This window comes from Acanthopagrus latus, chromosome 10 (assembly GCF_904848185.1).
Source record: "Acanthopagrus latus isolate v.2019 chromosome 10, fAcaLat1.1, whole genome shotgun sequence".
Classification (NCBI taxonomy): domain Eukaryota; kingdom Metazoa; phylum Chordata; class Actinopteri; order Spariformes; family Sparidae; genus Acanthopagrus; species Acanthopagrus latus.
The window spans coordinates 3,364,932-3,389,940 of NC_051048.1; the positions used below are offsets into that span (position 1 = coordinate 3,364,932).

The 25,009-nt window shown below is 40.2% G+C and overlaps 1 protein-coding gene across 2 annotated transcripts; it reads right to left on the reverse strand.

Annotated features, from left to right (window-relative positions):
* Positions 1-12: 12 nt before the first annotated feature.
* stk26 (serine/threonine protein kinase 26) lies at positions 13-24,812 on the reverse strand. Of its 2 annotated transcripts, none has more exons than XM_037111792.1 (12): positions 24,445-24,812; positions 9,867-9,935; positions 8,939-9,100; positions 8,745-8,801; positions 8,278-8,386; positions 6,928-7,085; positions 3,655-3,840; positions 3,016-3,158; positions 2,810-2,906; positions 2,299-2,361; positions 1,825-1,952; positions 13-1,670 (listed from the first exon to the last, which is right to left on the reverse strand). In XM_037111792.1, exons 1-12 carry the CDS (start codon positions 24,463-24,465, stop codon positions 1,661-1,663), a joined length of 1,203 nt encoding a protein of 400 aa, XP_036967687.1. In that variant the 5' UTR covers positions 24,466-24,812; the 3' UTR covers positions 13-1,660. The 2 variants fall into 2 exon arrangements, with proteins under 2 accessions (XP_036967687.1, XP_036967686.1); XM_037111791.1 differs by having other exon boundaries at positions 1,816-1,952; positions 24,445-24,811.
* Between the last annotated feature and the right edge of the window lie 197 nt (positions 24,813-25,009).

The following is a 25,009-nucleotide window of genomic DNA, read 5'->3' on the forward strand; positions in this document are numbered from 1 at the left end:
AACACAAAATGATTCTCAATCAAACTTAAATATTTATTCATAAAACTCTAAGTCCCGCTACAAAAAAAAAAAAGAGTACATTTCTGTAAAATCTTACATCTTTCATTTTACATTTCCCCCCTCAACAAGCATTGTCGTATCCCTTATGATATATAAAAAGACAAAAATATACAATGACCAAGTTTTATAGTGTCTTTGGTACAAACTATCAGTCATACCTTCGATTACAGCTCCCATCGGACCCATGCTACCTTCCAGAGTCCCAACACATCAAGTTTTATGTCAAGAATCAACTTTCAGACACAAGTTAATAGCCCTTAACAATGTTTTCCCAAACATGATGCATAAGGAAGGACAGTGTTTTCATGAGTGGAAGACCTTTGTGCAGTTTTGTGGCTTGCTTGTAGATCTGGGGAAATGTTAATATTGTTCAATTTCCATCACTGATACTCCAAACAGATATTTATTTAAATAAACACGTGCTGGAAAATGAAATCCCAGAACAACGTTTTAAAAGTCAAGTTTCCAAACCAAAGGCACGGTCAAGATTTCTCATTTTCCACCATTTAGACCTTTTATTTTGATGCTAACGGTTGAGTGATGCTACCAAACACAAGTAACGACACTGGCAGCAATTCTAAACAGTTCGGTTATAACTTTATCTTAATTAGAAATAGTTTGATAAACCTGAAGATTTTAGGTTTAGTCACTGGTCAAAACGTAGCAACAACAACAGTTAGCGAGTTAGCTGACTAATTAGCAAGGTACTAGCTGGGGCTAAAAGCCTGTAGTTCCAAAAAAGGAGTCCAAGAAGTAAGTAAGTAAGTAAGTAAGTTCTTCCTCATGTATGTTTTTTAAGATAGGGTTACCTTAAATATTTCCATACTAATCCCTCAGCAAGGAAGGATAACAAGGATTACATATCTAATAGCATTCATAATTTCCATTTCTGTAAAATCAGAGATAAAATTACAAAATTTAACCCTGCAGACAAACAATTTTCCACCCCAAATTTCCAATTATTTCCGGGATCAGGGAGCTGTAACCTAAAGCATTACTGAAGACAACAAAAAATATGTAATATTGGCATATAATCTGTCTCAAGTGCTACTGAACAAACATAAAGACATCTACAAAGTCAAGGCATGACACGAAACATACTACTGCTGATGAACGAGAACCCTCCGAGACACCTCCGTACAAAAGTGACGTCTACGTTTAGAAAAAAATGTTAGCATAAATAATTAAGGCACATGATGGTAATTTAAGAAGTTTAGACATAACTTCAGTAGACTAAAAGGTCTGTTTATTACTGAAACCTCCGGGAGGACTAAGGGAGAAGTTCAATACCCACAAATCTAACACACAACGTAGATTGTATTTTTTCAAAACTTCTGATCACCGGATCAAAAAAAAAAAAATCCAGCTGTGGGGGGAAAACAAAGGCCTTCAACCAGCAGCAGTGAACATACAATGAGCGTATATATTACATTAGTAGTGTGTGTGTGTGTGTGTGTCTGAGTGTGTGTTTATGTGTGTACAGCGAGGAGACATCGCACAGCAAATCTCCTCAGTTTTTCCTATCGTCCAGCAGCGTCACCGTACGGAGACACAGTCTCGCTTCACATAACGTACGTCCTGTTTCGATCCATCCGTTAATTCAGTTAAATCTGAGAACGAGACAGTAAAAGACGTTCGTTACACAAATTATCTAATGGAGGACAACGACATATCTTGCTCAGAATGATACTACGGATAAGTAACTACGCAAAAATGAAAACATGAAAGAAAAAGGAGACAAACTATCAAACGTACTTCTGGTACCTGGCAATTATATGTGTGACCATCCTGTCGGTGATGCCGGGACAAACGTCCTCGGCCAATCGGATGTTGCGTTCCAACTCCTCGATGGCCAATCGCTGCTCGGAGTGCTCCTTGTGCTGCTGCTTCAACTACAACAGAAGAAGACAGTAACTCATTTTTGGACTCGTTTTACAATCAAACATCTTTTAAGGATGTAGATGCTCAAGGGCACTACGGTGGATCCTAACAACGTGTCTGAGGAGACGAGGCTTGTAAAATAAGACTTTTTGCAGAAAAAAAGCTTTGTAAAATCCAGTTTTAGACTCTTTCTTTCAAGAGATGCTGTCTTTTTTATTCTTTTATAGCTTTTATCGCTCTTATTCTCTTTAATCGGCATCAATTTGCTCTAACAAGACATTTTTTTATTGCAATTATTTTTGTCATTAATCCACCTTTCTTTTTTAAACTTCATCTCTAACTTTTTTGTTCACTAACCTCAGTGAAGACAGGAGAGATGACGGTGGTCAGACTGGCAGATTTACTCAGCTGATCCTGACCCTGAACAGATGAAGGCGAGGAGGAAGAGTGTGAAGTTGACAAGGGGAAAAAAAACAAAGTGAGCGATAAATTCAGTGAAGTTTAAGAGCACCACATGTGTCAAAAAAATAAAGTAGAATATCAACCTTTTAGAAAACCTTTAATAAGTCTTAAATCAGATTCCGGTCCCGCTCATTCATTCCTCAAAACAGCGTTTACATCGTTAGCAAGAAGTTAAAACATTTTAAAATGTTTTACACTTTTTCTCAAGTTAATAAAATGAAACCTTTGATTGAAAAAAATCTTCTTCTCACTTTCTTAACAACAAATCTATTAATTCTTCATGCAGACAACAAGAAAAACCAAAAAAACAGATGTATATAATTTATAAGTCGTTAGTACCTGTATACACATTCTATACATGTCTAGGTATTTATATACATATTCAGAACCAGGTTCTTGTACTGACCGTTCCATTGAGGACCTTCCTGCCCTCCGTCTTCTTCTTGCGGACGGTGGTGAAGGACCATTCAGGAGACTCGTTGTTCTCTTTATTACTGGACTCACTTCAAACAAACACACACATACAGTTACTCGCAAAGCTCAAAATATCCTGTTTCGTCATTAATCAAGAGTATAAAAGATCCCTCCTGACAACGACAGTAATCCGATTACCTGTCCGAGTCTTCGGAGCTGCTGTCGCTGTGGCCCTCCTCCTTCCACCTCCTGTACCTGTCGATCAGCTCGCTGAGGTAGGACGTCTTCTTACAGTGTTTGACGATGAACTTGTGTTTGAGGAGCTCCTTGGCCGTCGGACGCTGAAGAGACGAGAATGATCGTTAATAATCTTTTAATATAGTTTGATACCTGGAGGAAGAAAGAGTTGGAGAGGAGCTGTTTGTCCACCAGGGGGCAGCAAACTGCAACTATCGCCTCACACAGAGACGGACGGCTGCCTTCTGATGATCCACTTTTATTGGATGGAAGTTTGTGTCTTATTGTCCCCTATAAAAACTGCAACCCCCAAAAAAACCTTTAAATCTTTAACAAATAGTTATATAGCTGTTTGAGAAGTTTAAGTTCATGGAAGACATGTTCAGATCTTCAACCTCCGTAAATACAGCGATGCCCAGAAGTTTAAAAATCACACTTAAAAAGAAGTTTACTCAAAGTTCTTTCAAACAAACAATAAAATAACTGTTTTATCCAAAAATCAATATGATAAGAGTCCCATGAAATTAGATTTTCTTCTGAAGGTTTCATCTTTTGTGAGAGGTTTGTTTTGTGTCTAGACTTCAGGTGTGTCACTCTTACAAAACTGGGGTCCTTGTTGAGGCAGGCCTCGGTGAACTCCTTGAAGCTCTTGGAGAAATCGCCGTTCAGCGTCGGGGGAGGAGACTTGGGGATGTGGAAGAGGACTCGCATCGGGTGGAATTCCGAGTTCGGGGGTTCACCTTTGGCGAGCTCGATGGCGGTGATGCCCAGCGACCAGATATCAGCCTGCGGAGACGAAGACGGTCAGAAGAATGGCCGTGAATGAGGAAAAGCAATCGGACAAGTTTTAGCTTTTTCTTTGTTACAAGATCAGTTTGTTTCGTTCACACAAGCACACTGTCAGGTGGTGTGCACGGCGGCTGTGACGCCCGCCAACCATATGTCAACCTGGATACACACATACACACACACTTATGTAAACACACACACACAGAAGGTAAACATGCACACAGGTTGAATGTCACATCAGTTTCAACTTGCTCCAATGACCATGTGGCAGCCCAGGTAAGGAGCAGACACACACACACACACACACACACACACACACACACAGCTCAGGGTCACATTACAACAGGACGCTCTGTCACCATTTGACTGTTAACTCCGTCGGCTCCATTACTGTTACACACTGAACATATGGCAGCCTGTGGCAAGACGCAACACACACACACACACACACACACACACATACACTACATCTTAACATTACACACCAAAAAAATAACAAGTAGCAGTAGCTTCAAATTAGAAACAGTTACAGAGAGAGGGAGGTAGTTACAGTTTGTTTATACTTAATATAAGTTGAACTATGCATTCGCAGATTTGTTGACCATTTCCGCAACGGTGGAAAGAATCTGTAGCACAACACTAACAGGTTATCACATTCTACCTGTTAGCAAACAGTTGGTTATGGTCACCTTAGCTAATAAAAATTATTATTATTACCAGTTTTAGCTCCGTTTTTGGTCTCCACCAGCTCCCAAGAAGAATATCTGTCTCTTGAGCTGCTTATTGCTCCGCTATGTTCACCAGCTAGCGGTAGCGTCGGCTAAATGAGGCTAAAAAGGCTTCACAACACTGAGGGAAGCTGCAGAGTCGGTCAGTCAACTGATTAGTTGTAAGTATGATATTATAAATTATCACAGCCACTCTTTAAAATCAAAATACTGCCTGCTTGAGTTGACACAGTCAAATACCGTACATGGTGATGTGTGGCTGCGGCTACAATTGTGCCTCGAGATCAGGCATCAAACACAACTCACACACACACACACACACTCCGTTCAGCACAATGGCCGTCTTTTTGTCAGCGTGCTCTGACGGGCTCAGGTTACGTCTGTCGTTGACGTAACTGCTGCGGTGTCTGCAAACTGTCTGACATTGCAACAAGTCATCTTCCTTCCCTTTAGAAAACACTGACAAACATCTTTCTCAAATGAGAAAAGGCCAGAAGAAACTTAACTACAACCTTTAACAGTTTCAGCTAACACAAAATAAAAGCAGGACGTCAGCTGCAATGATCAGTGGGTTTGTTTTTCTTTTTCCCCAGTATTGACAGCTATGCCACTGCTACACAATCACATCTTCATCAACAGTTCATTGGTTTAATGCTCTGACAACTGTCAAATCATATTCAGCAAAAATAAAGATTCCAGAGTAAATAAAAACAACGACAAACCGACAGAAATTCAGTTTGTTACAAGATTCGGTTTCTAAAATCTGTCTCGAGTAAACCCTCTTCTCAAGGAAATCAATAAAGGATCTTTGGAAATGTTATCAGTCCAGTTCGGTTTGATTCATCCCCTCATGAGTAAACCCTCTTCTCAGGGATGTCAATAAAGGATCTCTGAGAGAACTGAAGTCCTGACACCCTCCATGGAGACTTTAACTGGGGTTATTTTTGTCATGAATCACATGTTAATCAAACTGATCAGATTATCAATAACTAAGATCTGTTTACGTTGACTGAGAGCATCGGATAAAAACCTCTAACCACAAATATTCACCTCCTGCTTCAATCTTTCAGCCAAAAACCTGATTAATAACTCACAACGACACACTGAAGCTGCAGTTTCAGGGGAAGATGCTCACACACCTTCAAGTAAAAGTCACACACACACACACACACGCACACGCACACACGCACACACCAACATGAATCAAACCAAATGGATACGCCTCATTTACAAAACACACCAAACCACACACACACACACACACACACACCTTCCTCAGTCATGCATTAAAACAACGAGCGGAGCAGGTCAGCAGACGTCACGACATTGTTTAACCTCATAAAAGACAATTGTTTACTTTTTATTATTATCACATCCAATTATTTAAAGCAGCCTTTTACTTTTAAGTGTGTTTGATAGCAGCAGGTGCAGCTTTAAAGGAGTGACGGTTTTACTGTGTTTGTCAGATCTATTTCTGATGCAGCCGCTTTGTGCCACGTACAAAAGAGAAAGGACGAGGGAATCCCGTCCACAGCTGAGCGATAAGACAAACACGTCATATGGATTTTGCTGTTTTTTTCTAGATTGAAATAAAACATTAAAAAAGCAGTTTATTGCAGACAATGCAATGTCTCTATTAGATGCAAATCAAACCAGAAACACTGTGGAAACAATGCAAACGACCTCGAAGAGCGACACGTTGCTACGGCAATACACAAACAAAACGACGCACGTTTGAAATACAGCCGAGGATCTGGATATTCAAACAGTCAGCTTCACCAGGTTCAACCCAGCAGGTGTGGAGTCTGATTTTTGGCTGCAGCTGCATTTATTGTCATTTTCTTTATCAATGGATCATTTTGTGACGTCTTTATGTTGCTTCTTTTGTCAAACTAACGGTCAAACTCTTCATTTACTGTCAGAAACCACAACAAAAAGATACAAACTCTTCACAAGCTGGAACCAGAAAATGTTGGACATTTTTGTTTGCAAAATCACTAAAAGCAGGCAAAACTAATTTTCTTTCACCAAATCAATTTAAAAGGTATTTCCAGTATTTTAGTCATATAACTATAAAAGGATCCCCACAGAGACTTTTTGTTAAAGAGTAAAATCTTTGTCTCTAACTAGAAACAGCTGTCACACTGTCGTCTTCAAAGCCACCAGACTCCTTTGACAAAAACAGTAATTTTACCAGACAGAACACATCAGCTGCTGGTCGACCGCTGCCTCAGTTGCTTAGTTTGTTCGTGTCATTGCGTCCTACAGTAACACCACAGCAGATCCACCACACCTAAAACCTGTTCTTGCATGTGATTGTGGTTGATGAAGGTCCGACAGTTTTGTAGCGTCTCACCTTGGAGTCGTAGGCAGACTGCTGGATGACTTCTGGCGCCATCCAGAACGGCGTTCCCACGAAGGTTTCCCTCTTGATCTGTGTGTCCGTCAGCTGACCGGCAACCCCGAAGTCCGCCAGCTTCACCTGACCATGCTCCGACAGCAGGACGTTGGCAGCTAATGAAATACAAAAAGGTCCAATTTTACACGAATCATACACATTTCCAGGTTCATAGTTCTGATTTTGGATGTTGAGAAGAAAATGTTAACATGCTTTTTTGATTAATCTTTTAGAGTCTGTCTCTTTAAGGACCCCCCTCCCGCCAAAGCCCCACTGTTCTCTGATTGGTCAGCTCACACAGGCCTGAGCAGGTTTAAAATGATTCTACGACAAGTGTTTGTTTGTTGTACACAGATAAGCATCCTGGTGAAAATAAACTTTTATTGACCCTGTGTAGGATCAGTGTTTTCTATTCCACCACCAGGGGGCACCAGGGTCAGAAATTCCACAAACAGTGACTTTAAATTTGTGAATTTTAGGATTCTGGATGGTTAAATATGGACACAGAGGGTGGAGGAGTACTGTCCATGTGAACTTAAAGTAAAACTCACAAGATGTACAACACAGTCAGTGAAAACAGCTGTACAGGCTCTTGTGAATCTTGGCTTGGGGACATCTTATGTTATAATGCAGAGAATGTTCAAAGGTCTGATGTTTGAGTTGCATCGTGGGAAATGTAGTGTTCATGGAGCTTGATACATACTTGATTTAGGAAGTCAGAAAAACTCATGCTGCAACAGTTTTGTCTGACGCTTGCAAAATAGGTCTCCGCACATTTTATCACAGTGACTGTTACATCACTGCGCTACTATTTCAAAAGGAACAGTTCACCCAAAAATCTAAAATAGATGCTTTTTCCTCTTGTCTGTAGTTTTTGTAATCCACTGTTGTGATGTGAGTTGTCGAGTTTGAGGAATATCGACCGCAGAGATGACAGAGATGTAACTAACTAACCGAATAATTAAATACATAGGTAGAAATCATGACCCAGTTGCTCAAGATAACCCACAGATCTTGTTGTGAGCAACTTCACGTAGGAACTATTTTTTCTTTGTGTATCACTGCGCAGAAAGAAGCATGCGGTTATTCTTCTACGAGAGGCGTTAAACTTTCATCCATGAAAAGTAAATGCTTGTTTGGTAGAGAGAAAAGAGTTCCTGCATGAATCTTCTCACAACAAGGTGGACAAAGGTTTGGCAAATTGGAAGACATCTCCACAACACCACAACAAACAGCACCACAGGTGAGGGGAAGATTTTGTTTTTTGGGTGAAGGTCCACCATCTTTGATCGGAGGCGGCAGCGGCACCTTTAATGTCTCTGTGGATCTTCTTCTCAGAGTGCAGGTAGTCGAGCCCCTTCAGGATCTCCTTCAGCATGGTGGCAATCTGAGCCTCATCGAACGGACCCGCCCGCAGCTGCACACACACACACACACAGAAAATAAAGTGATGACACAGATATAAAACACTCACTGACGCGCCAGAGGCTGAAACACACCCCGATTAGTTTAATTCAAGACAAGACTCAACACATAAAGAAATTACATAACCGAGAACACCGTCTGATCCTAAGTCCTGTGGAATATCACAGAAAACAAACTTTACATTCCATTTTAAATACATTTTGAACTTCTGAAGCAAACAGTACGGCCCGGGTTTTTGAGAAACTTTTTGGAGTGTGGTATAAGCTTTTCATGTCATGACTGGCCTTATTTTCATTTAATGTTGTTGAATTCCATCAATAAATCTGACTGGAAACTTCTTTAACACTCACCAAGTCGAGCGCTGAACCCCCACCGAGATACTCCATGATGATCCATAGTTTACTACCCTGAAAGAGACAGAATTTATTTTCTAAACTGACTGAAAATAACACAAATAAAGTCAGTTTTCCCATTAAGAACAACAACATTTTCCTGTTTTTCCACCATTAACTGATGAGTTGGACAGAATATGAATCATTCTCACCTTCAGATAGGAGCCGAAGTACTTTGTGATGTACGGACTGTCGCACTGACTGAGAACTGTGATCTCCTGCTGGATGTCCTCGATCTCGTCCTCGGCCTCCTCCAGGTCGATGGTCTTGATGGCGACGACGCTCTGACTTCGGTTATCGATACCTTTGAACACCTGCAGGAGGACGAGGAGGGAAAAAGATCAGACAAGAGTCGAGACGAGACAACGAGCCAAAGTGAAAGAGCCAAAAGATGAGAGTATTAATAGTCAACGAGAAGTTTTCATTAGTGAAGAAAAAAACCCTCATACACGAGCTTCGTCTTGATGTCAGTTAAAAATATCAAGCTGTAAGTTAGCTCAGTTAGCGGTGAAGCTAACCGGGGGGAGCGTCAGAGTGTTAACCCCACTAGCTCAGGGCGCTTTGGACCAACGAGAGGAGGAAGAACCGAACTGGAGCCCAGTGAGCAGCCGAGTCGGGACCAAACTATTCAAAATGCCAGTGAGGGAAGTTTCCCATGAATATTTGAAGGTTCTAGCTGCAGAGGAGCAAGTTCAAGTGAGTTCATTTGTAAGTTTGAGTTGACAAGTCTGCAATTACTCATACTTGCGAACTACAAAGTTATTCATTCAAGTCCTGTTTAATTTGATGTGTAGCGCAAAATAATGACTCAATTTTAATTACGGTGCTCTTGTAACAATTCAGCAACTGGCATCTAAATCCAACCCAAACTGAGGCGACTAAATGGCTAAAAAAGTAACAATACCACTTAACGCAGATTATTCTATTAATCATTAATCGTTGACATCCCTAACGACAAGCTGACTTATAGCTTTAACTAAAAATTTATAGTTGACGAGGGCTAGCCCTGGTAAATACAGCATCAACACATATAATCAACCAGGTTTAACAAAGAAACTTAATGTGGATGATGACACGCACCTCTCCGAATGATCCCTTTCCGATGCGATCCAATTTGGTGAACAACTCCTCTGGATCAATCTGAGAACTCTGGGAGGACAGAAAACAGAGACAAAACTCAAGTTTATGTCAATTATTTTTAAAAATGCACATACAACTGAAATATACATATAGTACGAAGCGGGTATAATATTATAAAGTTGCAAAGTAGGTCACAAAAATGTGGGTAAAATCTCTTTTTTTTGTTTTTTTTGAAAAGCTGCAAAGCGACAAACAAACACAGTATCCATCACATTCCCTGAAACTTTGGCTTATTTCCTCACACACAAAGCTTCACAACACGACGGCCATGTTGTCACCACAGAGCGACACCACACACACACACACACACACACACACACACACACACACACACACACACACACACACACACACACACACACTGCTCAAAAACCCATAAAAACACAGAAGGAAGCAAGCATGACAGTTAAAGATAACAGGAACTGAACACACACAGCTGCCAGACCACACACACACACACACACACCACACTTATCTCTGACGACTTTCCACTGACTTACATTCATTTCCTAACTCTACACTCTGTGTTACCGGTGTGGTTGTGAAAACCCTGAAGGCTGCGAGTTGCGAGTTAAGAAGAATAAACGTCACAATGACGAGTTCACAAACATGAACTGCACTGTCAATTTTACTTGGTACTGCTAAGCTTCCCACATTACTCATTATCATAGATTTCAAAGATTTGTGTAACATGAACACCTCGAAAGTGTCGACTGAGGAAGGAAGTCTGAATGTTGTATCTTCTTTGATTTATCCTGCAGGTGGCACCAGGGGAAAGGTGCCTATGATTATGATTTAATTCAAAATGATTCAGGGTAGCACCAGTGGAAAAGGTGAACAGTCATCCAAATAATTTTAAACATCCCATGAATAATCTTATAGTAAGAGAAAAGCCTCAACGATCACAGAAGTTTGAAGAAGGGATACAGTATGGAGGCGATTTACAGGGACAAGAGAGGACACAGCAAACAGGAACCAGGGAGGTGTGAAGCGGCATCAGCAGCGAGTGAAAGCGGCATAAAGAATAAAGAATATTTTCACTTGTTGCATGTTTTTGAACTATGCTTGGACAGAGCTAACACGATAATTTGGCTAATTAATCGCATGGTTGATCAACAGAAAAACACACTTTATCGCTTTGGGGATTCCTGAGTTCCTGCTTCCTTAAGAGTCAGAATATGCTGCTTTTCTTTATCTTCCATGACAGTGGACTGAAAACCTTTAAGTTCTTGACATTTGAAGACACCAGTAAAAACAATGTTTCACCAATTTCTGACACTTTTTGAAGAACAAACATATCATCTGGTTAATCAAGCAGCAGACTTAGCGTAACACAATAAAATACAAGGTTGTTTTCATTCAGTTATCAGTTGTTTACCCCCAAATCTTCATGCCAATTGTGTTAATATAGAGCCCATTATAACAGAAAATACAACATACACATGTCAACAACATCTTGTTTGTTGCCATAGCAGAGCTGCTCCACTCCCTGCGGGTCTGAACTGCGGAGAGTTTCAGTCTTTTAAGTGCTGCCATCAAGGCCTCAAAAAGCACTTGTTATGCAAGTCAGAGCAACACACACACACACACACAAATACACTATGACACACACGATGACACACACTCACATTTTGTTGTCAAACTCCAATAATTGCTTGAGAGAACATTTAATAAACACACCCACAGAAGCATATGATATCCCTATGATGCTGGGTGAGTTTCCTCTGAACTAAAAAAAGGAACAGTCACAACACACACACACACACACACACACACACACACAGTGCCCACAATGCCACACCCTGTCAGCAAATACAGTGGTTACTGTCTAATGATACTTTTAGCTCAGTGCTGAGAGACGGAGAGAAAACAGAAGAAGCAAAGATGAGAGACGGTGAATGCCGAGGAGGAGAAAGTAGAGGGAAAATATAAGACAATAACGGGAGAATCACATTGCAAATCACAATATAATAATATAAAAGCCTTCTGCTGCAATCCCTATACACAATATCTTAAAAACTACCATCTGCTGTACGAAACAACATGTGAAAATGACTCTAAAACAAGACAAAAAACACAAAGTTGATAGTATAACCATCAGTAACGTCTTTCACAGTCTGTGACATGTGAGGACAACCTTGCACATCTTGGTTAAGGTGCTTACCATCTAACCACAACACCCCCTGTGCGACCTCTGATACGTGTCGCATATCATACGCCCCTGCCTCTGTTTCCTGTGTCGCTACACAGTAAACTCACAAGTGAAAGGAGGAAAAAAAAAACATTTTAAAGAACTCGAAAAACGGTATGTTTCACATAACTGGCAGTTTCATAACTGGCAGCAACCTATCCAAAAACACCACATATTTAAACAATTCTCGGCCTCAAATGTTCTACGTGTTTTGTTTGAATTGCTATTATTCTTTATTTTTGGGGCTTTTTATGAACAGCAGTTGTTTGTTGTGTCGTGCATATAAAAGTTCCCAGCTTACGTGGACTTGTTATAGTCACCAAAAGCACTGCTGAAGTGACGCAGTTAACTGCCACATACAGTATATTTCCAGCAAAATGTCCAATAAAAAGGTCCCTTATTAAAGAAACATCCAACCAAAAGACGTCAACAAAACAGACTTGTAGATCTTTGACCTTCTTTAACATGAGGTTCTGCACTCTAGCTCTTTATAGCCACACTAGCAGTCGGTCGGTTGACCACTTCTCTCCTTCTGAGTTGTTATAGATCAAACGAAGTCACGTAAACATTGAAGCTGCTCCTGTATATTAGTTAACTTACAGATCTGACAAGCTCTCCTTTCACGTAGCTGCAGTTGTCAATGTGAGCAGATTTATTGTGATTTTCATCTTTTTTTAGGACCTTTTCTGAGCCCAGTTAGCTCCATGTTGGTGTTGGTGATGCGTGTTGATGTAGTTCACTGAGTGCTTTGATGCAAAACTACATGAGATTTTACTTTAATTACAACAAATTGAAACTTCTAAACTGAGAAACATCATATGTGTGACTCATGGCACGACTCATGTATCAGTCTCTCTCCGTTAACTACCATACATAGTTTTTCCGAAATAAATTCCCATGGGGCTCCACTGGAAGGGTCTGACTTCAGCACTAACCAGCTTGGTTGGGTTTGGTTGGATTTAAGAGTGAAGAGTAATATTGGTTGAGGTCAAGCAGAGGCGGAGCAGGACGAGTCTTGGCAAGAAAAGCAGAAGGATCCACAACTGAAATATCTCCCAAACTGTTGGATGGATTGCTTGGGTCCATCACCTCTTTGGTACAGACTGTTACATGGATTGATATTTATTTATTTTCCTCTTGTCGCCCCATAAGGGTGATGTTTGAGTGAAATGTCTCAACAAGTACCGGACAGGTTGCCATTAAATTAGGTCAATGTATTCATTTTCCTCAGAGGCTAAACTGTTGTAACTTTTATAATCAAGGTTTTCCTTTAAGCGGACCGTATGTAAAATCAAGGTGGTGAGTATCGGAATTATATAAATGAGTTTTCCCAAATCTAAGGGTTGTAGTTTATCCTTAGACAACATTTAGCAAGTTTTCCCATGAAACTTTTTGAAAAACCTATAGAAGGGGGCGGACCCTCGAACCTTCCACTAAACACATGCACCTAAGTTTTACGCAAACCTAGAAAACACTAAGCCTCAGCAATACTTCAGGTTGAGTGCGGATTACCAAATGTTAGCATGGTAACATACTGATAGTTAGCATGCTGATGTTAGCATTCAGCTCAACGTACAGCTTATGTTCCCACATTTAACAGATCAGCTTTATTTTATCACAACAATACCTGCACCAATATTATACAGCAGTAAGAGTAGTTAACAATTTTCCCCATCTCTACAAATAACTCATTTTCTAAAAGCCCAAAACTTTCCCTCATGTTTCCACCTGCTATGGTTTGTTAAACCTCTTCTAACAAGTGTGTGGGTGTCTACAGAGAGTCTTTATCACATCCTTCTATCTCCCGATGGCTTTTTTACAACCACTAATTACAGGACAACATGCTGAAATTATTTTTTCCTTCCTTTAAGCTGACAGGCAATTCCCAGCACAGCTCGTCTATTTATAAACCAAATCAGAGGTGTAATGAGTCACAGGTATTTAAAAACATCTGGGTAAATGCACCTTTTAAACACAAAACTGACCAATAAAGAGTACAAAAGAACAGCAGGTTAATCGACATTGAATGGAAAACAGAATTTGCACCTGTAATCTAAAAACGTATGAAAATTAAAAACTGTTTTGCATACTCAGTCGACACCTGTCATCCAAGAGAAATGTTACCACATCCACTTCATGCCTATAAGGAAGTGTTAAGTTATCAATTTTGATGTAATGATGTGATCCAATAATGAGTGACAGAGTACAGACCGTCTCTCTCTCTCTCTTATTCTAATAGCACTCAGCTCCAACAACTGGAATCAGACAGGTTACACGCAAGGAATTGGCTGCAAGTATTTTGGTGCATAATGTTAAATGCAAAAATGGATAAGAAAATAATTAAGAATCTTAAACATGAGGTAGAAGCCCACAAAATAGATGGACGGAATATGAAAGATACAAACCTGAAGTATAAAGAATGCGAGCAATGTGCAAATACATGAATCTGAACAGACAGCAGCTTTACTCCCGACACAGGGGCATTAAACAAAATAAATAAATACATAGATTTTTCATCTTTCTGTTTATCTATTTTGAATCCTCTCTTTTGATGTCTTTAATTAATGCTCTGAATCTTTTTATCTGATATGATGTCATCCTCTGTGGTCCTTTATTGATTGAATTCTCATTAGATTTCCTCGAATCCTTTCCTTTTCTTGATTTCGCCTGTTTGATAACGTTTACTCCTTTTACTTGTCATGACACATGTTGTCTTTTTGTGTTTTTACATTTTCTGGTACACCTTCTTGTTTGAACTCCACCTCAGACGAGGCGTCCTTGTGTTCAACTTGACTGGTGACTGTTTATTCTGTTATACTGTCGTCCCGAGTTTCCTGCTTTTGCTTGATTGTCACGGCAGCTCTGCTTTTAAAAGGTGCTAAATAAATAAAGATCATATCATAACAGGCACATGACAAAGGGCAAGGAAAATAACTGTTAAGTGTTTTTGTTCTCTTGAATATATTTATAAATGTAAATATTTATTTTAAATTACTACTGAACCCTCCCATCACATGCCGTGCCGGTGACCATGACAAGTTAATTCTCAACCTGTGGGAAACACTGAAACGATTTAGTTTTCCTTCACCGACTTAAACTAGTCAGAGTTTTTGGTTTAGCGTATAAATACTAAAAACAGAAACTGTATTTGCAAGAGGGATTATATAAACACGAGAGGTTAACCTTTGACCTTTTCTGTCTCCGCGAGGTAAAAGAACAACATTGAGCAGAGAGAAGGAAGTTAAATATTCAACACTCGCTCAATCATTACAGACCATACAGACAGTTCTGTCACTGTAGATCAACTCTGGATCTCTACTCTCGATAGACACATTGTATTCTGAAACAGTCCGAGTTAATGTTTCACCGCAGCTCAAACAATATCTAAACAACATGCAGTCTGGGAATTTTAATTTTTGCTTATCTGTTACTAACGTTCAAGGAGAATAACACAAATGCAAACAAACCTACTTTCCAGATTTAAAAAGCTGTGTGACGTTAATGTTTGACTAAAGCCACAAAGTCAAGAGAGTGTTTGGATTCACTGCTCGTACAGAAAAAGCCTTTTGTTGTAAATCTCCTAGCTCCAACTCAAGGAAGTATACTGGGAAAATTATAGAATAAAGACCAATTAACAAGAAAAACGACAGCAGGGTGACTGGATTCATACATGCGGTACAAGAGCAAAAACCTTTCATTTTAAGTATACGGCAGGTATGTTTAACTACTAACCTGCTCAGTATTTTCCAAGATCTCAAGTTGACATCTCCACATTGCTCTTTTTGCCCGACCAACAACTGTAAACCTGAAGCCGTTTAAATAATTAGTTATTTAAGTTATAGTAGGTTATTATAGTTATTATGTTTCTTGGATGTTAATTAGCACATTCTTGAAACTTTTAATCATGTAATTGCCATTTTTAATCCATAAATCAGATATAACTACTGGACAAAGGTTGCAAACTGAGACTACAAACTTTAAATCACACGTTTGTATGACTTAATGTCTATTATCCAGGCGTTCGTCTAAGAGCATCAGTGACGACAAAACGATCTGCACTCAAGGTAGATTGGCATAATTAAAAGTTGCGGATGGCACCATCTTGTTCCCTTTGTTGTGGTACTGAGCTCACTGATCTGACACTAAAAGGTGGAGTCACAATGCTGCAGAGTCATTTCCCAAATTCCCATTTTTGTCTCGCTGCCTGCGGCTTTTTCTCAAGCAAAGCTTGTTTCCTTGTTGTAATTAATGATCTACACAAGTTTACGAGGAGTGGGTGGTCGAGCAAGAGTGAGCAAGGACGCCCTGTGAATTCAGGTGGATTCTGATTGGCTGTCGCCGTTCCTTTGTTCATCAAACTGAAAGTGATCCCAAACGATATTGTTTGCCACTGTCGTAGTCTTTGTGGTGTGGACATCCACTTCTCCTTTCCTGAAAACCATCTATTTATGGTTATGTTCCTGCTGTGGATGGCCGTTAAGTAAAAGACTCAGTATCATAACCTCCAGTAACATAAAGAAGAATATAATATAGAGCTAAAAACTTTAATCTTGTGGTTTCAATTCAAGTTATTCAGTTATGTTCAGCATCTCAATTCATGTAACCACTCCGGTTTTCCCGATCGTCAAAAAATCTTTCAAGCTACCCGTCAATGTGCCCCACGTACATCACAGCACATCTTATATCACACTAGTTCAAAAGCAGACAAGGGATTTAAAACACACACACACACACACACACTACAGGGTTTTACAGCTGCAGGTTACATGTTGATAAGGGAAACACTGGCGATAAGAGGTAGATTCAGGTCAGCGCTCCGCCGATAGAAAACAAAGAGGCAGGGCTGAGCCGTGGAGGTCAGTGAAGTCTGCCGGCTCCATGCAAACATTCAGCTGCCCAGGAAAACTTGGACGAGGCAATGGAAACTCTGTGTGCGAGGGAGTAAGTGAGAGAGGCAGAGGGATCCATGTTTTTACTAACAAGTGGTGTCCAAATATCCAAACAGAAAGCCTCTATGTGTGTGTGTGTGAGAGGGGTCAGAGGTCACAGCTGCGAGAGGAGGAAGTACAAACACAGCATTCTCAAAAATGACCTTTGCAGAGCCGCGTCATGTGAAAATCTGACCGCTCTTCAGCGTTTCCTGTTACATTTTGAGCTCAACACAAAAACACGACACGAGCTACTGAGTCAACTTTTCCAAAAACTCCCCAAAGTTCATTCAAACTAGAATCTGAGAGGACGGTTGTTACCTGCTTTCATGTTAAAGGTCGAGAAGGAATAATGTGCGCTTATTTGATTGAAAACAAGACTTAGAGCTTTGAAGACTGACGCAACTCCATCATGAAGCGACAGCCAGCAGCCGGTTAGCTTAGCGTAAAATCACAACTGGAAACAGCAAGCCAGGACCAAAAGAGACAAAATCTGCATACCAGTACTAGACAGTCCTGCTTGTACTGCTTATACATTAAAGTACGTATTTATTGCTGTAGTTGTCGGTTAAAGTCCAGCATTTTTTAACAAAAGCTGCAACTCATGACTTCCTTTCCTGGCTGATTAATACACAGGTTATTTTCTCGAAAGTGGAAAACTTTTCTCTTCAACTTTTTGTTATGTATTTGTCAGCTCGACTCTGTTTGATTCAGGACATCAGCTCGCTTTTCCATTGAACAGCGATACCAGCTCGAAGGCGTCTTTAACTGATGACGCACTTGTCCCAAGTGGTGGTTAAAAGAGTGGATGTAAATAATAATTGCAGCTAATTCCAGGGTGCGACTGTTTTGTTGGCACGTCCGTCATGAAGTCACAAAAAGCGACAGATACATTTGCCTTGCTCTCACAGTGCACCCAGACTTTAGCAGGTCTGACTGAAGAAGAAAAAAAATCATGTGATAAACATTTATCGGCACCTTTTCTTCCTCCTGCCTGGTGCACCTACATTATGTGCTTGTTTATCTAAATGAAACACTTTTAGCACACTAGTGTATAAAGTGAGTCTGCAGCCCTCTAATTCAGATATATTTAATTTCATATCAAACCTTCACAATAAAAGTGTCCTGTTATTTGGTTTGTTAAAAGCTTTCATCATGAAGCAGCAAAATCAGTAAAACGTTGGGTTTTCACCAGCGGTAACAAGCCTCCTTCGATAATCACTGATAATCAACCCGACAAAATCACAGTCATAGCATGAATCATTTAAACTTTCATAATTTAATGACTATTAGATTTCATCCCTAAATCAAACAGGAGACAAACAAACAAACTTAAAATCACAAAGATGATGGAAAGCACAGGGTCATCATGGATTGGTCACCGCGGCCAGACGTCACCGTAACCCCCAATGGTTGGATCGTTTCCACTTTTGGTTCTGCTACCACCATCACACACCTGATAGTAAACGTATACCCCAATCTGACTTTATAGATGTGTAGTGTGACTGAAGCTCTCTCCAACAGAGGAGGCCTTCATGAGCCCACGTGACTTCTGTTTTGAAGCTCTGGTTCAGGAAAATATGAGCGTAAACAAGCAAAATAAAAAGGAGCTCAGCAGAGGAAAAAAAAAAAAAAAACACTCTACTATGATTCAGACCACAAGAAAATCTGACTCATCATCAGCCAAAAACGTACAAGCAGTCTGTGGCTGCTGCTGAAATGTTCGCACCTAGAAACGAACACGCGCAAAGTGAAGAGTCTGTCGCGTTCCAGTCTGGTGGAGCCTGTGATTATGTCACAACTGTGAGAGCTCTGGAGAAGGTGCAGCCGTTAAATTACAAAGACAAGAAGAAGAAGAGGAAGCAGAAGAAGACGGAGAAGACATTCCCGTGTTTTTGATCAGAGCCATCTCTGCTGACACGCCTACAGATGGCTTCCCTACAATGTCTGCCACGTCGAAAACTACCTGCATGTTCTGTGCCTGTTCACGACAACTTGATTTACAGCTACAGCTGTGACAACTCATCAATTAAGTCATTAGCTGTCGACAATTAAACGACAAAGCGAGACATTTTTCCCCATTTTCTGACATCAGTTAATGGAGACAATGATCGAGAGATTAAACAATACTGAAAATAACCCTTAATTGGAGCCTTACTCATCTGCTGAAGGAGTCACACTTAACCAGGGAAACAGGAAATCAAATAATTTAATTTATTCCTGCTTCAAAAGGGGTCAAAAGTCAACTACTCCCTAATAGACTGTTAACCTTTAAGCACCACACCTTCACCAGACCGTGAAAATGTCCACTGACACCCAGGATAGTAAAACCAAAACTGGATGATAAGCATCAATAAAAATGTGTTTCCGTGCTTCTCACTAGGTGGAGTCATTCTTGCCAATCAGTTTAACAATAAAAGTCAAATTGTAGCGACGTCATATCAGCTGCAGAGGACAGTCTTTAAAATAAGGTGTCAGTGTCACAGCATCCAGCAGCACAGCTCAGTGACATCATCTTTTACAAGCTTCCATTACCTTGCTTCTAAACCAAGGAAGTATGATGTCATGAACTAAAAACAAACATGCTCACAATGACGATGCTAGAGTGTTATATTTGTTTAAGTACAGGTGTGGTTGATAGACATGCTATTATTTATGCAGGTTATTGCATTATAAATCAAAAGTATTGGACCAATTAATAAAAAACACCAGAAAGTTTGGTGTAAAAATTGCTAAAAAAAATCTAAACTCTGTACTCACTCATAGATGCCTGCCTCATTAATAAGCCTGATTTTTTTCCCATCAAGATCCATGTTGAAAAACGCTCTGTAAGTTTTGTGGAAATTGGGTCAGTGTTTTTCATGTAACCCTGCTGACAAACCAACCAACCAACCAACCAACCAATCAGCTGACTGACAAAACAACCAACCACCCAAACGACAAACCAATCACCTGACAAACAAACTGTCCAACCAACCGACTACCAACAAACAAACGAACACGGGTGGAATCATAACCTCTTTGGCAGAGGTCAACAGCAGACCCTTATATTTGAGAACTAGCTGGAACCAGTGAATGTGAGACAGTCGAGAACAGAACCGGACTAGTCCTTGATGTTTGCGGCCTGTGTCGATATTTGAAGTTGCACATATTCATGTGTACATGACTTCCCATGGGAAATCAGTTTGTACTTCTTCTTATTCTTCAAAAAAAACAGAGCTTCCTTTATACCCCAACCTTGCGACACACTTCTGATTACCAAATCAATGTAATTTCCTTCAGTAAATCAGACAGATCCTAATGAACAACACCCAGGGATCAATGCAGTTACTAGAGGACAGCAAGGATTTGGAATTCGCTGTGTCATGTAGTGCCTCAGCTGTTTTTCTCTGAGGGTAAACGCTCATTAGAGTGTAGAAATTCTTCTGTTGTGGCAGAGATGGTCTGTATTTCAGGCTCAGCAGGCTGCCTCCACTAAAACTGACTGTGGGAAACCCTAAGATGTGCTCCAGGCAACACGCTGAACAATAATCAGACTGTAACAGCGCTGCACATAACAAAGTCAGCTGGACAAACTGTGTAAAGACACAGTTTCGAAATGACATCAATCTTATTTTCTGCATTATGCAACACTTCTGAGACGGATGTGAAAGCCAGTGTACAGAATGTGTGATGAGCTAAGAAGCCACAGAGGCATCAGCCATCTGATATCAGTTTTATGAAACATTACCTACAGCGCTGGGGTTTCCCAACACCACCATTGATAAGAACCAGGGTTAGAAAAACTGAGGTGCGCTGGTGGCTCAGAGGTCCAAAGTACAAAATGTAACTGACATCTCGGGTCAGAGTCCACAACAATTCAGCATAACCCAGATGCGAAGTAAGGCAGATGATAACACTTTAAACAACTCAGGATTATTTTCCACACTTCCCTTAATGACATTAAAGTCTCTGTGCTGATAAAGACAAAAAGAGTTGTGATGATAATTTGATCAGTTGTCTACTATCAAATCAACTGCCAACTATTTTCTTTTGCATATCTATTATATTCTTAAAAAAAAAAAGGGAAGTAAGAGATCTGAAGACGTCATCTTGGGCTTGAAACACTGATTTGACATTTCACCATTTTATACATCAAACAGCTAATCGATCTTCAAGAAAATGACCAACAGATTAATTGATAATGACACCGGCATTAGTTGCAGGCATGATTATCACCTTCTAAGCTGGTACGGGGAAGGTTTAGACATACAGTTTCCTATAACATATGCACATAAACATGGAGAAACACTTGCAGTTATTTGGAGTATTTGGAGGAATTGAGCCGTTGTCAATTTGCACATCTAGCAGATAGAAACATTAACATGACTATATAGTCCCTCCTTTTAGCTCTGTGTTTGGTCTCCTCCAACTTCTGTGGACAATATCAGGCTGTTCAGCAGCTAAACACTCAGCTATGTTCAAAACCTAGCAGCTAAATTTGTCCGTCTATTGAGCAGATAACACACAATGGACTCCATCCATCAGCGTTCTTTAAGGGTGAAAAACAGCTGCTCGTTGCATCAAAAATGGTAAAGTTGTGAGCTGTAAAACCAAAACAATGAGCTGAAAGACCCTAAAACATTGTCGTAATTTTGTATCTTGTTTTTAGGGGTGTCACAATTTCTATGTTAAAGCAAATGATGACCCAAAATGAGCTTTCAATTCAAATTTAAATCCTGCTGAATCAATGAATCAACAAAATTATGCAGCTCTAGCTTATAGAAGCCTTAAATAGTCATGGGTGAAATGATTAGGCTGTTTATATGTATGGATATACAGCCAAATATTCCAGTAATACGATATTTCCGCTGGAAAATACAAAATAACTGTAAAAACTGCAGTATATCATCTGTGGCTTGGTCGGTAAATCAAGTTTGATCCGCCATCAGTCGTCTTCACAGGTACAACAGATCTATCTGTCAGCCTCGGCGCTGCAGCAGCTGCTGCCGGGTGTCAGGTGTGTGTTGACATAACCAGCGTTCATCTCCACCACTTCCGCCCCGCCCTCCTGGGACGAACAGAGCAGGCAGAGCGAGTGAGCTTCCACTCAGGCAGCCAGTCCCACAGGTAGACACACCTGAGAGCCGGCCAAACAGGAGGCCGAACGGAGGGTTTAACACGCTTATTAACTCACAGCCTACACACCTTGTTCAGAGGCAGGAACCTTCACTAATCAACAACAAGCTCGACCACAGAACACATTTTATAGGTCACACATACAAAGCCAATGTTAAATATAGAGCAAAATATCCTGCAGCGACCCAACTGGAGGTCAAATAAAAAGATACTGAAAGTTATAAATTCATTGCCGAGCAACACACAAACAATACAGGTCAGTGACGGAGCATCATGGAGATAACACGGACACACCTAGCTCTTTACGAGAACAGCCCGGCTATAACACATATCAAGAAGATTAAGATACTGAGCTATGAATAACCTTACAATTAGCTCTCGGATTCAATGAGTCACTGCAGGAACATGAAGGTGTTTTTAAGAAATACAATAAGAAATAACTATAGGAAAGCTATAAGAGATGCAAACACAAGTATTGTTAGCTCAATTTGGAGTAACAACTTCAAAATTTCAGTCACAATATGATGACAAAAGCAACACCTTATAAGCTATAAACAACAAAAGCTAACAAGAGACCCATTATAAATTACAATGTGAGTGTTATAGGGACGTGAATACTGTAAAGTCGCTGTGAAGTCAATACAGAGTACAAACACCATTGGGATAAACACACCAATATCAGAGTACCAGTTTTATACCACAGGGAAATCTTTAAGATTTAAAAAGCATACAATCACTATTAACTCAGTGCCGACAGGACTATATACCAGTGCAACCAGTATAAAGTACGCTGGTAGCATCGGTGCACCTGAAATGTAGCAAATCTGATTTGATAAAAAAAATGAAGCCTGTACATTTTTTTCTGAGGCACCTATATGTCCGTTTACATAATGTGTTCAGAAATGTTATTAAAACGTGTCATTGGTGCAGCTGGATTATGTAGCTGGTGCGCCTAAATGAAAATGTTAGGTGCACCAGTAGGTTTTAGTGGTGCGTATGGTAAAAATCAATGACATATTTTCATAGGTCGCACTGGTGTGTCATAAATATAGCAAGAATGTGTTATTGGTGCACCTGAATTATGTGCTGGTGCTCCTAAAAGTTCGTCTGGGGCACTGAGGTATCTTGAGAGATTGATATATCATACAGCATGGAAAGGGCTGCAGGGTAATTGATTGTTTTGGTTGCAAATGCGCCCAAAAACTGGGCGCACCAGTGCAACCAGGTTTAAAAGGTTAGTTTGGAGCCCTGATGGAGCACCAGGGTCACTCTTTCCAAGGCCACTGGACTGTTTTAGTTGCAAGTGTGTCTGTTAGAAATACAGGGATCACCTGAACTGTGAGCTGGTGCCCCCTAAATTAAAAAGTTAGGCACAACATAAACTTAGTCTGGAGCACTGGCGCTGTGATGTTGTATTACTGGGACATCTGAAGACTTAAATGCCATGAGGTCATTGTAAAGTCAATACAGAGTAACAACAACACCATAGAAGTCACTATGGAACTATTTAAACAACATCTTATGACATATAAACATCATAATGTCACTAGAAACTAAGGTTTGGGCAGTTAAGTGACATCATCAGTCATTGTATGAATATAATAAAGTTAGTTTTAGAGAGTTAAACACCTTAAAGTCACTACAGACTCACTGTGGAGCTCCAGAGTCACATTATAAGTCATTATGTGAATATTATAAGGACATTTTAGGATATTTAAACACAATAAAGTTACTATAACATCATATTGATACAGGTAAGTGACATTTTCAGTCATTACATGAAAAAATAAAGTTAGTTTTAGAGATGTAAACACCTTAAAGTCACTATAGACTCACTTCAGAGCTCCAGAGTCACATTATAAGTCATTATGTGAATATTATAAGAATATTTTAGTCTATTTAAACACCATAATGTTACTATAAAGTCATTTTGATACAGGTAAGTGACATTTTCAGTCATTACATAAACATGTTAAAGTTACTTTTAGAGATTTAAACACCTTAGACTCACTGTGGAGCTCCAGAGTCACATTATAAGTCGTTATGTGAACATTAAAGGCTCAATTCAAGACAATAGACATCATTAATGTCAGTATAACCCACTGTTGCAGCAGCTGGGGACACTTCCAGCTGTACAGTGAACATTATGGAGCAGTTTTAAGAGGCCTGAGCAGCTCTCAGTCCAGATGAAGTGAGTGTGGAGCGGCAGACCGACTCCGCTGTGGACAAACTGGTTCTGACGCCTCGACACAGGCGAACAAACGTTCACCTTTCTGCTCACCTGCATACCAGGAACTTCCATGGTTACTTCGAAGTATGAACGCCCTTTTCCTCCTCCAGGTTTCTGCTTTTCTTCCTCTCCTTCTCCTCCTCCTCCTTCTTCTTCTTCTTCTGCTCTCTTTCTTTTCTTTTTTCAAACCTCCTCTTCGAGCTTCACCCGCAAAACAAAAAGAAACTTCCCCAAGCGGGTCAAACTTCGAGGTGAGCAGATATATCCGATAGAAGAGGCGGTTTGTCTGCAGCCGAGAAACACATGAACACACTCCAAACGCGCGCGCACACACACTCAACACGCGCATACACACACACACACACAAACACACGTCCTGTGAGAGTGCAGCAACACAAAGTGTTGAGCAAAACCAGCTATGACGTGCTGGTTACTGCCTACTTCAGGGGCGGAGCGACGGAGTGCGTAAATGTCAGCTTCACACATCAGGATGTCTACTGCCACCTTCTGTTGTAACACTGCAGGTGTTTATGTCGACTCATCACCAGAGTGTGTGTCAGTTTACAAATACAAGGCACTTAGGTCGTGTTTTCAGGTAGTTGTACTTGAGTATTTC

Coding starts and splice junctions, on each gene's coding strand:
- stk26 (XM_037111791.1), bottom strand. CDS start 24,465: ATGGAAGTTCCTGGTATGCAG. Junction 2,907..3,015: donor AGCTCCGAAGACTCGGACAG/GTAATCGGATTA, acceptor GTTTGTTTGAAG/TGAGTCCAGTAATAAAGAGA. Junction 2,362..2,809: donor GGAAGGTCCTCAATGGAACG/GTCAGTACAAGA, acceptor TCATCTGTTCAG/GGTCAGGATCAGCTGAGTAA.